Genomic DNA, 15,427 nt, shown 5'->3' on the forward strand with positions numbered 1-15,427 from the left:
CACCAAAGGAAAAAACACCACGACACCACCACCAAAGAAAAAAACACCACGACACCACCACCAAAGAAAAAAAACACCACGACACCACCACCAAAGAAAAAAACACCACGACACCACCACCAAAGAAAAAAAACACCACGACACCACCACCAAAGAAGAAAAACACGACACCACCACCAAAGAAAAAAAAAACACGACACCACCACCAAAGAAAAAAACACCACGACACCACCACCAAAGGAAAAAACACCACGACACCACCACCAAAGAAAAAAACACCACGACACCACCACCAAAGAAAAAAACACCACGACACAACCACCAAAGAAAAAAAACACCACGACACCACCACCAAAGAAAAAAATCACGACACCACCACCAAAGAAAAAAAAAACACGACACCACCACCAAAGAAAAAAACACCACGACACCACCACCAAAGGAAAAAACACCACGACACCACCACCAAAGAAAAAAACACCACGACACCACCACCAAAGAAAAAAACACCATGACACCACCACCAAAGAAAAAAAACACCACGACACCACCACCAAAGGAAAAAAACACGACACCACCACCAAAGAAAAAAAAAACACGACACCACCACCAAAGAAAAAAACACCACGACACCACCACCAAAGGAAAAAAACACCACGACACCACCACCAAAGAAAAAAAACACCACGACACCACCACCAAAGAAAAAAACACCACAACACCACCACCAAAGAAAAAAACACCACGACACCACCACCAAAGAAAAAAACACCACGACACCACCACCAAAGAAAAAAAACACGACACCACCACCAAAGAAAAAAACACCACGACACCACCACCAAAGGAAAAAAACACGACACCACCACCAAAGAAAAAAACACCACGACACCACCACCAAAGAAAAAAAACACCACGCACCACCACCAAGGAAAAAAAACACCACGACACCACCACCAAAGAAAAAAAACACCACGACACCACCACCAAAGAAAAAAAACACCACGACACCACCACCAAAGAAAAAAAACACCACGACACCACCACCAAAGAAAAAAACACCACGACACCACCACCAAAGAAAAAGAACACGACACCACCACCAAAGAAAAAAACACCACGACACCACCACCAAAGAAAAAAAACACTACGACACCACCACCAAAGAAAAAAAACACGACACCACCACCAAAGAAAAAAACACCACGACACCACCACCAAAGGAAAAAACACCACGACACCACCACCAAAGAAAAAAAACACCACGACACCACCACCAAAGGAAAAAAACACCACGACACCACCACCAAAGAAAAAAAACACGACACCACCACCAAGGAAAAAAACCCCACAAAACAAAAGCAAAACAGGTGCAATGAAGTTAAATAACTTTTTCAAACTCTTTTTAAACGTTGATATTTTTAAAATGCCCATCAATAGGAGACAGTTTAAAGTTATGATATATTATTTCACTTTTCTAGTGGGTAGAATTCTTGAAAGTCATCTCAAGTGTATAAAGTGCCGAGGGATGCTAACTTTTAACAGATCTTTTAGTTGAGTTAATGTCAATAATGTTAATAGCACAACGAACCAGTATGTATACCTTTCTTAGTCTGCTGAAATAATTTTTTTTTCTCCACAGCTGCTGGCTGGCAATTCCAGAAAGCACAGATGTTATAAAAAGTCCATTGTTATGGTCATTCATCGTACCTGTAGCCATTATCCTCATCAGTAATGTTGTTATATTTATTATAATCTCAATCAAAGTGTTGTGGAAGAATAACCAGAACCTCACAAGGTAAGATTCCCAATGAATGGGAAGCTGCCAGGCAAGGCTCATCCAGCACTTAACATAGCTCCATAACGCATCTACAGTTCCAGGAGCTTTCAAACTCAGACAACGGCAGGGCTATGTGGCTTGCAGGAGAGATTTGCTCTTACACGTTGACTGAGAAAGTAGATCTTTTCGTGTTCTCACATCAGTATAGTCCACTCTCACTATCCCGGGTTTCCACATCCGTGGGTTCAACAAAGAGAGGATCAACTAAAAACAAAACCCAGACTGCAAGAAAAAAAATTTTTCTTAGCTTATCCTAAATATTCAAGAAATCATATTTGAATAATTAAAGAAATGAGAGGGTTATGAGGAAATGCTGGTACTTGCATTTTCATTTTATTAATATAATCCAGTACCTATTGGCTATATTTTACATGTATTGCTTGAATTACACAATAGCACGAAAATTTCTTATTTATTTTATTTTATTATTATTTTTTGAGACAGGGTCTTTGCCCTGTCACCTAGGCTGGAGTGCAGTGGCACAATCACAGCTCACTGCAGCCTCAATTTCCTGGACTCAAGCGATCCTCTCCCCTCAGCCTCCAGAGTAGCTTGAACTACAGACACACACCACCATGCCCAGATAATCTTTTTCTGTTTTTTGTAGACATGTAGTCTCTATCACAAAGAGGCTGGTCTCACACTCCTGGGCTCAAGTTACCCTCCCCAGTTGGCCTCCCAAAGTGCTAAGATTACAGGCATGAGCCACTATGCCTAGCCTTAAATGTTTTCAAATTAGAGTGCCAAACATACAGAAATTTGGGGAGTTCACTTAAAAATTGGAATTTCTCTGGAAAAAATTGGAATATCTGGCTACTCTAAGCTGACATTCCCTGCAGGGGGCATGTGCTTTCTGATTTACCAATTTGTATCTGTACTGCTGCTCTCCTTTCTAAAACCTTTCTGGCTCCCAAAAGCATTTTCATTGTCATCCCTGATATACGACAAGAGCATTCGGCTGGAGAGACAAAAAGCAGAAACTATTAAACACATATACTCTACCCCTCCCGACACCATCTCCACAGCATCAATTGATTGGAATACAGTGCTAATGAGACAAGAGCTCAGATTCAATTCTGTAAGAATTTACTCATATAGTAAGTAGACTTAATATAAGCAAGCCCATCTGTGAGCTTATAGTGAGCTTACAGACAGATCCACTTAGTATGACCAGATGAGTAAAAGCCACCATCTCTAGTGGGACTATATCTTTTTTTTTCTTTTAATGTTAACATTTTATTTAAACCAGTACAAGCACCATGCTTAACAAAAGACTGTCCAAAATAACCATGCAATATGAACTAGCAGAGACCGAAACTACAGCTTACCAAGCTGTGCCAGTTCTTGGTTTTGTTGAACGATGGCAAAGAACAATGTTTCAAGCCTCCTGAACGAGATTTTATTTGACCATCTAAATCAGTGGGAACTGCCCTGGCATGTTAATGATCTCAAATAATATTCAAGTAATTAATTTATATGAATTATACTCCAAAAAGCAAGAAATACATTACTGTATATGAGCACTGATTTGAAATGTCAAATGACATAATAAAAACCAAATTTCTCAAGAACGTTCAGCTTGCGACCACTGGTTTTAGGTAACCTAGAAGATTATTACATTCTCCAGAAATATAAAATAAGATTTGTCCAGAAATGTTTGAAACACATCCTCACAAAAGTTGTAATGGCTCAAACTTCATAGATTCCAGTATTGTCAGTCTGTTGAACAAATAGGGAAAGCAACCGTGGTAAGAATACTTGAATTGGCAGAATACAAGTTACTCTCTACTTCCGCCAAATATCAGCATTTAAGCTCTTATGAAAATATCTATTCATCACTAGTCCACATATGGATTAATGACATTGCTCAGGTTTTAAAAGTAGTCCAAACATCTTCTAAGTACGCCTTCCTTAATATCTGTATGGTTTGAGGGAAACAGCCAAATTTAATTTGGCAATAAACTCCTCTAACTGGAAATTTTTCGCTAAACTGTCAGACAAGGATACAGTTTATGGCTACAGTTGACTCCCAAAAATGGGAGATAAAAATGGAGGGAAAAGTGCTGACATGTATTTTGCCACACAGATTATTTAGGAATGACAGTAAAAAGTTTAGCAACATGCTCTTAAACAAGAGTGTGTTTAACTGCACTAGGCATTCAGTAAACTTTTAGAACTAGACAATTTGAACATTTATTTTAGATGTCAATTAAACAGCCAGTCAACTTTTTTCCTAATATAATTGCGTCAATACCAGAACAAAGTGATCACAATCCAAACTCAGACATTTTGGAATAGTAATCTGAGGAGTTTTCTTCATATGTATTTTTGTTGTCATGGAAACCACACTAAATAATACTGTGATTAGGCCGGGCGCGGTGGCTCACGCCTGTAATCCCAGCACTTTGGGAGGCTGAGGCGGGTGGATCACGAGGTCAAGAGATCGAGACCATCCTGGTCAACATGGTGAAACCCCGTCTCTACTAAAAATACAAAAATTAGCTGGGCACGGTGGCGCACGCCTGTAATCCCAGCTACTCAGGAGGCTGAGGCAGGAGAATTGCCTGAACCCAGGAGGCGGAGGTTGCGGTGAGCCGAGATCGCGCCATTGCACTCCAGCCTGGGTAACAAGAGCGAAACTCCGTCTCAAAATAAATAAATAAATAAGTAAATAAATAAATAAATAATAAAACTAAAACATTCAAGACAAAGTAAGAAACTTCATTAAAAAATACATTCTTGGCCGGTCGCGGTGGCTCACGCCTGTAATCCCAGCACTTTGGGAGGCCGAGGCGGGTGGATCACGAGGTCAAGAGATCGAGACCATCCTGGTCAACATGGTGAAACCCCGTCTCTACTAAAGATACAAAAAATTAGCTGGGCACGGTGGCGCGTGCCTGTAATCCCAGCTACTCAGGAGGCTGAGGCAGGAGAATTGCCTGAACCCAGGAGGCGGAGGTTGCGGTGAGCCGAGATCGCGCCATTGCACTCCAGCCTGGGTAACAAGAGCGAAACTCCGTCACAAAAAAAAAAAAAAAAAAAAAAAAAAATACATTCTTTTTTTTTTGCTTAGAACAGTGCCTGGCATATAGTAAATATGGTTGAAACATTTCCTATTATCATGACATTGCTTTGCTTTTCCTTTTTATTATTTTTTTTTCTTTTTTTTTTTTATTGCATTTTAGGTTTTGGGGTACATGTGAAAAACATGCAAGGTTGTTGCATAGGTGCATTCATGGCAGTGTGATTTGCTGCCTCCCTCCCCCTCACCCATATCTGACATTTCTCCCCATGCTATCCCTCCCCAACTCCCCACCCCTCGCTGTCCCTCCCACTCCCCCGCAACAGACCCCCGTACATTCTTTTTAAATGTGTTTTTTAAATACATTAAAAAAGGAATACCTCACACTCTTCTAAACCTTTACAGAAAAAAAAAATACATTCTTCCAGTACTAGTTTCTCTTATTGCTGCAAACCAGGTGAAACATTTCCTTCATTCAAAACATTAAAAACATTCTCCACTCACTTGGATTATATTTGCATTTCTACAGAATTATATGCATGTTACTGTCCAATATCAAAATACCTGTTCAAAGAATTCTTAACCTTCCTGGGTGAGTTTTCTCTCTCTCTCTGGAAATTGGAATAAAGAGTCTTTTCCCTCCAAGAATCATAACAAACACCGACTCTAGCACTTCCTCATCTCCAGCTAACTTTCTATTGCTTCCTGACTTCTAAATTAGTGAAGCCAAACAGTGTTGGGAACAGAAGATGTTCTATTCAATATCGTGAAAATTTCAACTATCTTTATTTCTCACAGAAACCTCAAAAACAAAATGCAAAGAACATATGAATGGAAAACATGCCAAAATTTAAATTTTTCTAGTTTTGAGATGATTACTTTTTTTATTATTATTATTATTTTTTTTAGACTGAGTCTTGCTCGAATTTGGCTTACTGCAACCTCCACCTCCTGGGTTCAAGTGATTCTCCTGCCTCAGTCTCCCGAGTAGCTGGGATTACAGGCGTGTGCCACCACGTCCGGCTAATTTTTGTATTTTTAGTAGAGACAGGGTTTCACCCTGCTGGTCAGGCTGTTCTCGAACTCCGGACCTCGTGATCCACCTGCCTCTGCCTCCCAAAGTGCTGGGATTACAGGCATGAGCCACTGCATGTGGCCCAGATATTCTTCATATAAGACACGCACCGAATTTCGTTAGTCTTTAGGGTTTTTAGACCTATTATCAAATTAAGGTTCAATGGTTACTTATATATTTGTTTTTACAAGTATGCCAAATACCAGAATCCTTGCTTTATGCCAAGAATACCATCATCTAACAAGAGTGGTTTAGTTAACTATTTAGGCGTCCAGTTCAGAATATGTTCTGACATTTAGGTTGTAAGATATGATTTCTACTGATGTGTTGACGTTATTAATATGGCCAAAGTTTTAAGATAAGTTTTTTCCTATGGCACAAAACTAATCACAAGTATACCCAACATTTTAATTCTCAGCTGCCATATATTCACCAATGCAAGTAGATAGTTTAAATTTTTAAAATATGAAGTTGATTTTATTACAATTTTCATCCACTTAAGAAATAAAAATTCCAATTCAAAGAAAAAGTTGGTTCTTGAAATTTGCCTGCTATAGTATTAAGGAGTTGTGTTTGCCTGAACTTTTAAACAAGTATCAGTGTATTCTTAAATAAAGCTTGCTAAATCAGATTTTCTCCAGAGTGACGTAAGTCTTAGCATCATTTTTATACCCGAGGCATAATATTCTTAAATGCACAGTGTGCATGGGCAGCTGAATATGCATTCTAAATAGGAGCGTAATAGTGACATTGATAAGTAAAAACCTAATGAGCTACATTATTTTTCTTCTTTTCTTTCGCTTAGCACAAAAAAAGTTTCATCCACAAAGAAGACTGTTAGCACGTTATCTGTTGCAGTTGTTTTTGGAATTACCTGGATTCTGGCATATCTGATGTTAGTTAATGACGATAACATCAGGATCGTCTTCAGCTACGTATTTTGCCTTTTCAACACTACCCAGGTATGGTGTGGATTAGTCTGAAAGTAGCTGTATGTGTAGTGGTGGAGATGTTATTACCTTGATCCATTGCTTAGTTACCTTTAAGAGAGTATTTTTTAACAAATCTAGTGTGTACATAGTAGGTGGGTGTATTTATGGAGTAAAAGAGGTATTTCAATCTTGGCAAAAATGTTTAATAATCACATCAGGGTAAATGGGGTACCATCACCTCAAGCATTTACCCTTTTTTGTGTGTTACAAACAATCCAGTTATACTCTTATTTAAAAATGGACAATTAAATTATTATTGACTATAATCACCCTTCTGTGCTGTCAAATACTAGATCCTATTCATTCTAACTATATTTTTGTACAGATACCCATTAACCATTCCCGCTTTCCCCTCCGCCCGCCCACCACCATTTCTAGCTTCTGGTAACAATCGTTCTACTCTCTATCTCCATGATTTCAATTTTTTAAGTTCTTTAGCTTCCACAAATAAGTGAGAATATGCGAAGATTGTCTTTCTGTGCCTGGTTTATTTCACTTAACATGATAACCTCCAGTTCCATCCATGTTATTACAAATGACAGCATCTCATTCTTTCTTGTGGCTGAATAGTACTCCATGGTGTATATGTACTGCATTATCTTTATCCATTTGTCTGTTGGTGGATACTTCATTTGCTTCCAAATCTTGAATATTATGAGTAGTGCTGTGAAAAACATGGGAGTGCAGATATCTCTTCGATATACTGATTTCATTTCTTTTGGATATATATCTAGCAGGGGGATTGCTGGATCATATGGTAGTTCAATTTTTAGTTTTTTGAGGAACTTTCACAACTGTTCTCTATAGTGGTTGTACTAATTTACACTCCCACTAAGTGTGCATGAGGGTTCTCTTTTCTTCACATCCTCACCAGCATTTGCTATTGCCTGCCTTTGGATAAAAGCCATTTTAATCTGGGCAAGATGATATCTCATAGTTTTGTTTGCATTTCATGACCAATGACATTGAGTACCTTTTCATTTACCTGTTTGCCATTTGTATGTCTTCTTTTGAGAACTGTCTATTCAGATCTTTTGCCCATTTTTAACTGGACTGTTGGATTTTTTTTCGTATAGAATTGTTTCAGCTTCCTGCATATTCTGGTAATTAATCAGATGGATAGTTTGCAAATATTTTCTCCCATTCTATGTGTTGTCTCTTCACTTTGTTGACTATTTCCTTTGCTATGCAGACGCTTTTTAACTTGATGTGATCCTTTTTGCCCATTTTTTCTTTGGCTGTCTGCACTGTGGGGTATTACTCCAGATATCTTAGCCCAGTCCAATGTCCTGGAGTTTTCTCCTGATGCTTGCTTTTAGTAGTTTCATAGCTTGAAATCTTAGATTTAAGTCTTAATCCATTTTGATTTGATTTTTGTATATGGTGAGAGATAAGGGTCTCATTTTCATTCTTGTGTATATGGGTATGCAGTTTTCCCAGCACCATTTATTGAAGAGACTGTCCTTTCCACAGTGTATGTTCTTGGCGTCTTTGTCAAAAATGAGTTCACTGTAGCTGTATGGTTTTGTTTCTGGGTTCTCTATTCTGTTTCATTGGTTGCCAGTACCATGCTATTTCCATTACTATAGCTCTGTAGTATAATTTGAAGTCAAGTAATGTGATTCCTCCCATTTTGTTCTTTTTGCTCAGGATTGTTTTGGCTATTCTAGGTCTTTAGTGGTTCCAATAAATTTTAGGATCACTTTTTCTTTTTCTGTGAAGAATGTCACTGGTATTTTGATAGGGATTGCATAGAATCTGTAGACTGATTAGAGTAGTGTGGACATTTTTGAAATACTGATTTTTCAATCCATGAACATGGATTTCCATTTTTTGTGTCCTCTTCAGTTTCTTGCATGCAGGTTTTATAGTTTTCATCGTAGAGATCTTTCACTTTTTTGGTTAAGCTAATTCTAAGGTATTGCATTTTATTCGTAGCTATTATAAATAGGATCACTTTCTTAATTTCTTTTTCAGATTGTTTGCTGTTGGCATATAGAAATGCTACTGACTTATATGTTAATTTTGTGTCCTGCAACTTTACTAAATTTATGAGTTCTAATAATTTTTTTTGTGGAGTCTTTAGTTTTTTCCAAATATAAGATCATACCATTGGCAAACAAGGATAATTTTATTTCTTCCTTTCCAATTTAGATGTCTTTTATTGCTTTCTCTTACCTAATTGCTCTGGCTAGGACTTTAGTACTGTGTTGAATAACAGTAGTGAAAGTGGGCATCCTTGTTGTGTTCCAGACCTTAGAGGAAAAGCTTTCAGTTTTTCCCCATTCAGCATGATACTAGCTGTGAGTCTGTCATGTCATACACAGCTTTTATTGTGTTGAAGTATGTTCCTTCTATCCTCAGTTTTTGAGTTTTTACCCTGAAGGGATGTTGATTTTTTTTAGCATCAATTGAAATGATCATGTGGGTTTTGTGTTTCATTTTGTTGATATAGTGTATCACATTGATTGATTTGCATATGTAGGACCATCGTTGCATTCCTGGGATAAATCCCACTTTGTCATGATGAATGACCTTTTTAATGTATTGCTGAATTTGGTTTTCTAGCATTTTGTTGAGGATTTTTGCATCAATGTTCATCAGTTATATTGTCCTGTGACTTCTTTCTTTCTTCCTTTTTGTCTTTCTTTGTTTATTCCTTTTTGTCTTTCTTTCGTCTTTCTTTCTCTCTGTTTCTTTCTTTCTTTCTTGTGTCTTATTCTGGTTTTGGCATCAGGGTAATACTGGCCTCAGAGAATGAGTTTTGAAGTATTCCCTCTGCCTCTATTTTTTGGAATAGTTTAAGTAGGATTGCTATTAGTTCTTCTTTAAATGTTTGGTAAAATTCAGCAGTAAAGCTGCAGGTCTTGGGCTTTTCTTAGCTAGGAAATTTTTATTACAGCTTCAATCTCATTATTTGTTACTGGTCTGTTCAGGTTTTGTATTTCTGCATGGCTCAATCTTGGTAGGTTGTTTGTGTTTGGAAATCTGTCCATTTCATTTAGGTCTTCCGATTTATTGGCGTAGAGTTGCTCATAGTAGCCACTAATGATCCTTTGAATTTCTGTAGTATCAGTTCCTATGTCTCCTTTTTCATATCTGATCTTATTTATTTGGGTCTTCTCTCCTTTTTTCTTAGTTAGTCTAACTAAAGTTTTGTCAATTTCGTTGATCTTTTAAAATATCAACTTTTTGTTTCATCGATCTTTTTTTTTCATTTCAGTTTCACTTACTTCTGTTCTGATCTTTATTATTTATATTCGTCTACTAATTTTGGTTTTGATTTGCTCTTGCTTTTCTAGTTCCTTAAGATGCAACATTAGGTTATTTGAAGGTTTTCTATTTTTTTGACGTGGGCAATTATTACTATAAATTTCCCTACTGCTTTCACTGTATCCCATGAGTTTTGGTATGTTGTGTTTCCATTTTCATTTGTTTCAAGACATTTTTTAACTTCTCCTTTAATTTCTTTCTCGACCCACTGGTAATTGAGGAGCATATTGTTTAATTTCTATGTGTTTGTATAGTTTCTAAAATACAGCTTGTTATTGATTGCTAGTTTTATTCCATTGTGGTCAGGGAAGATACCTGATATAATTTCAATTTTTTTTTGAATTTTTAAAGATTTGTTTTATGTTTTAACATATGGTCTGTCTTTGAGAATGATCTACATGCTGAGGAGAAGAATGTGTATTCTGCGGCCATTGGATGAAATGTTCTGTAATTATCTATGAGGTTCATTTAGTGTATAGTGCAGAGTAATTCCGATGTTTCTTTGTTGAATGTCTGTCTGGAAGATCTGTCCAGTGCTGAAAATAGGGTGTTGAAATCTCTAGCTATTGTCATATTAGTGTATATAATCTCTCATTAGCTCTAATAATATTTTATTTATATATCTGGGTGCTCCAGTATTGGGCATGTATATGTTTACAATTGTTATATCCTCTTGCTGAATTGACCCCTTTATATAAAAAATTAAAAAGTATAGTGACCTTTTTTCTTTTTTTTTTATAGTTGTCTTGAAACCTTTTTTTTTTTTTTTTAAGTATAGCTACTTCTGCTCTTTTTTGGTTTCTGTGGAATAATCTTTTTCCATCCATTTATTTTCAGTCTATGCGTGTCTTTGTAGATGATTTGTTTCTCTTGGCAACATATCACTGGGCCTTGTTTTTTTTTTCTTCATTCAGCCATTCTGTGTCTTTGATTGCAGAGTTTAGTCCATTTGTGTTATTGTGTTCTTACTGTGTTAGTGATCCATGAGGACTTACTTCTGCTATGTCGTTACTTGTCTTCTGGTCTCCTCTTCCTTCTTTTCTGTCTTCCTTTTAGTGAAGGTGGTTTTCTCTGGTGACATGTTTTAACTCCTTGTTTTTTATTTTTTGTGTATCTATTGTATGTTTTTTGATTTGAGGTTAACACAAGGCTCGCAAATAATATTTTATAATTTTATAAATTACAAATTATATTTTAAAATTATATAAAATATAATTGTATAATGTAACCCATTATTTTAAGCTGATGATAACACCGATTACATAAACAAACTAATGAACAAGGAAAGAGAAAACTAATAAAAACTCTACAACTTTTTGTTTTTCATATTTATATCTTATACTGTCCTGAAAAGTTGTTATAATTATTTTGATTGGTTCATCTTTTAATCTTTCTGTTCAAGATATAAGTAGTTTGCACACCACAATTATAGTATTACAATATTCTATTTTTTTCTGTGTACTTACTAATAACAGTACACTTTGTACGTTAAGATAATCTCTTATTGCTCATTAATACCCTTTTCTTTCAGATTAAAGAACTCCTTTTAGCATTTCTTGTAGGACAGGTCTAGTGTTGATGAAATCCCTCAGCTTTTGTTTGTCTGGGAAAATTTGTATTTCTCCTTCATGTTTGAAGGATATTTTCACCAGGTATGCTATTTTAGGCTAAAAGTTTTTCCTTCATCATTTTAATATGTCATGTCACTCTTGTGCTATAAGGTTTCCACGGAGAAGGCTGCTGCCAGACGAATCGAAGCTCCTTTGTATATGATTTATTTTCTCTGGCTGTTTTTAGGATACTTTCTTCATCCTTGACCTTTGGGAATTCTATTATTATATGTCTTGAAGTTGTATTACTGAGATTTGATCTTCTTGGTGTGCTATAACCTTCTTGTACTTGAGTACAACCTTTCTCTAGGTTTGGGAAGTTCTCTGTTATTATTTATTTGAATAAACTTTCTACACCGATCTCTCTACCTCCTTTTTCAGGCTAATAATTCTCAGATTTTTTCCTTTGGGGCTATTTTCTGGATCTCGTGGGCATGCATCATTAATTTTTATTCTTTTTTCTTCACTATCTGCCTTCTCTGCCAATTAAAATTCCACTTTACATCCAACCACCACTTTGGCTTTGAAGCTGCCACTTGATATTGACACTTTGTAGTGTAGCATGACTATTCTTTTTTATTTTGACAGAGTCTCGCTTTGTTGCTCAGGCTGGAGTGCAGTAGCGTGATCTCAGCTCACTGCAACCTCTGCCTCCCTGATTCAAGCAATTCTCCTGCCTCAGACTCTCTAGTAGCTGGGGCTACAGGCACGTGCCACCACACCTGGCTAATTTTTTAATTTTAGTAGAGACAAGGTTACACCTTGTTGGTCAGTCTGGTCTTGAACTCCTGACCTCAGATAATCCTCTCGCCTTGGCCTCCCAAAGTGCTGGGATTACAGGTGTGAGCCACTGCACCCGACCATAGTATGACTATTCTTATATGTCTCTATCTACTGATGAGGATCCTACTCTCTTAGTATAAACAGTACCATTGACTTCCAACCAGTTAGTTTTGATAACATCCAAAGGAGAGTAATCAGTCTGATACTAGCCCTAGTAACCAACACCTTACTGGCCCTATTACTAATAATAATCATATTTTGGCTCCTACAGCTTAATACTTCTATAGAAAAATCCAGCCCCTAAGAATGCAGTTTTGATCCATAGCCTCCACCCACCTCCCCTTTTGCATCAAATTCTTCCTAGTAGCCATCATATTCCTCCTCTTCAACTTAGAGATCGCTCTACTACTACCTCTACCATGAGCCCTTCAAACAAACAACCTGACACTAATAATTAGCACAGCCCTTATGCTAGTTACCATTTTAATTCTAGGCTCGACTTATGAATGAGGCCAAAAAGGATTAGACTGAGTCGAATGGGTAAATAGTTTAAGTCAAAATAAATGATTTCGACTCATTAGATTGTGATAGACCCTATTTACCAAATGTCCTCTATATCAATATTATATTATCATATATAACTGCTAGGGGTTTTAGTCTATTGATCCCACCTAATATCATCTCTACTATGATATTATGCCTCGAAGGCATAATACTGTCAATATGTATCATAAATACTCTTATAACGTTAAATATACATTTCATTCTAGCATCCCTCATACCCATCATCCTCCTAGTATTTGCTGCCTGTGAAGCCACAGTGGGCCTTGCCTCACTAGTTTCAATTTCCAGTACATATGGCCTACATTATGTACAAAATCTAAATTTACTTCAATGCTAAAAGTTATTATTCCAACAATTATACTGTTACCAATGACATGATTCTCTAAAAATTCTATAATCTTTATCAACATGGCTATCCACAGCCTACTCATCAGCTTCATCAGCCCACTGTTTTAAATAATTCAATGATAACCATCCAATTTCTCATTAATTTTCTCTTCTGACCCACTGATATCACCCTTTCTAATCTTAACAGCCTGACTACTGCAAGCCAATACCACCTGTCCAATGAATCACCCCCATGCAAAAAGCCCTGTGTATTTTCAGATAGGCTGTCTTTAAGCTAACTCATTCATTCTTCTGCTTGATTAATCCTGTTGTTAAGAGACTCTGATGCATTCTTCAGTATATGTCAGTTGCATTTTTCAGCTCCAGAATTTCTGCTTAATTCTTTTTAATTATTTCAATCTCTTTGTTATATTTATTTGATAGGATTCTGAATTTCTTCTCTGTGTTACCTTGAATTTTTGTTGTGCTTCCTCAAAATAGCTATTTTGAATTCCCAGTCTGAAAGGTCACATATCTCTGTCTCTCTGGGATTGGCCACTGGTGCCTTAATTTAATTTAATTAATTTTTTCGTAAGACCATGTTTTTCTGGATGGTCTTGATGCTTGGGTATGTTCATCAGTCTCTGGGCATTGAAGAGTTGGGTATTTACTGTAGTCTTTACAGTCTAGGCTGGTTTGTGCCTGTTCTTCTTCAGAAGGCTTTCTAGATATCTTAAGGGACTTGAGTGTTGTAATCTAAGTCTTTGGTCACTGCAGCCACGTCTGCTTTAGGGGATACCCCAAGTCCAGTAACCTTGTGGCTCTTTCAGACTCATAGAGGAATTGCCTTGGAGGTCTTGGGTAAGATCTGGGAGAATTCCATGTATTATGAGGCAGAGACTGATCTCTTTACCTATTTTCCTCCAAGCAAACAGAGTCTCTCTCTCTCTCTCTCTCTGTCTATGCTGAGCTGCCTGGAGCTAGCCAAGGGAAGGGGTGACACAAATACCCCTGTGGCCACCACCACTGGGACTGGACTGGGTTAGAACTATAGCCAGAACAGTGCTGGTTCTCCCCCAAGGCCTGTGGGGACCACTGTCTGGCTACCGCTTATGTTGCTCAAGGCTCAAGCGCTCTACAATCAGCCTGTGGCAAATCTAGCCAGGCTTGTGTCCTTCCCTTCAGGGCAATGAGATCCCCCTGGCCCCAGGTGGGTCCAGAGGTACCATCTGGGACCCAGGGCCAGTAGTTAGGAATCTTAGGAAACTACCTAAGGTTCTATTCTACTGCGGCTGAGCTGGCACTCAAACCACAAGACAAAGTCCTTCCCGCTCTCCCCATCCCCCAGCCTTTTCTCAAGCACAGGAGTCTCTTTCCATGGCCACCACTCAGGCCTGTGACAAACACTGCCTGGATACCACTGATGTTCACTTAAAGCCCAAGGACTCTTCAGTAAGTTTGTGGTGAATGCTGCCAGTTTCGAGTCTCTCTCTTTAAGGCAGTAGACTCCCCTCTGGCTCAGGGCAGGTCCAGAAATCCTGTCCAGGAGCCAAGGCCTGGATACAGGGACCCCAAGATCCTGCTTGGCGTTCTACGCCACTGAGGCCAAGCTAGCACCCAAGCTGATTTTTTGGTTATTATGAAGGTGTTTTTTCTTGGTGAGTAGCTGTTAAATTTGGAGTTCCCATGGGAGAATGATTGCTGGAGGCTTCTACTTGGTTATCTTGCTCCACCTCTCTCCTCCTTATAATTTTTAATTCAGTTTCGAGGCCGGGCGCGGTGGCTCACGCCTATATTCCCAGCACTTTGGGAGGCCGAGGCGGGTGGATCACGAGGTCAAGAGATCGAGACCATCCTGGTCAACGTGGTGAAACCCGTCTCTACTAAAAATACAAAAATTAGCTGGGCATGGTGGCTCGCTCCTGTAGTCCCAGCTACTCG

The 15,427-nt window shown here is 38.0% G+C and overlaps 1 protein-coding gene across 3 annotated transcripts in view; it reads left to right on the forward strand.

Annotated features, from left to right (window-relative positions):
- The window catches only part of ADGRG7 (adhesion G protein-coupled receptor G7), a 93,486-nt gene that overhangs the window by 56,464 nt on the left and 21,595 nt on the right, over positions 1-15,427 (forward strand). For all 3 annotated transcript variants that reach the window (XM_012476901.2, XM_064374556.1, XM_064374557.1), the window contains 2 exons: positions 1,643-1,798; positions 6,743-6,899. In XM_012476901.2, the coding sequence (XP_012332324.2) occupies positions 1,643-1,798; positions 6,743-6,899 (313 nt within the window). The remainder of the gene's footprint in view (positions 1-1,642; positions 1,799-6,742; positions 6,900-15,427) is intronic.

Source organism: Aotus nancymaae, unplaced genomic scaffold, assembly GCF_030222135.1.
Source record: "Aotus nancymaae isolate 86718 unplaced genomic scaffold, 86718_ANA_hifiasm-v0.15.2.pri h1tg000011l, whole genome shotgun sequence".
In the NCBI taxonomy this organism is placed as follows: Eukaryota; Metazoa; Chordata; class Mammalia; order Primates; family Aotidae; genus Aotus; species Aotus nancymaae.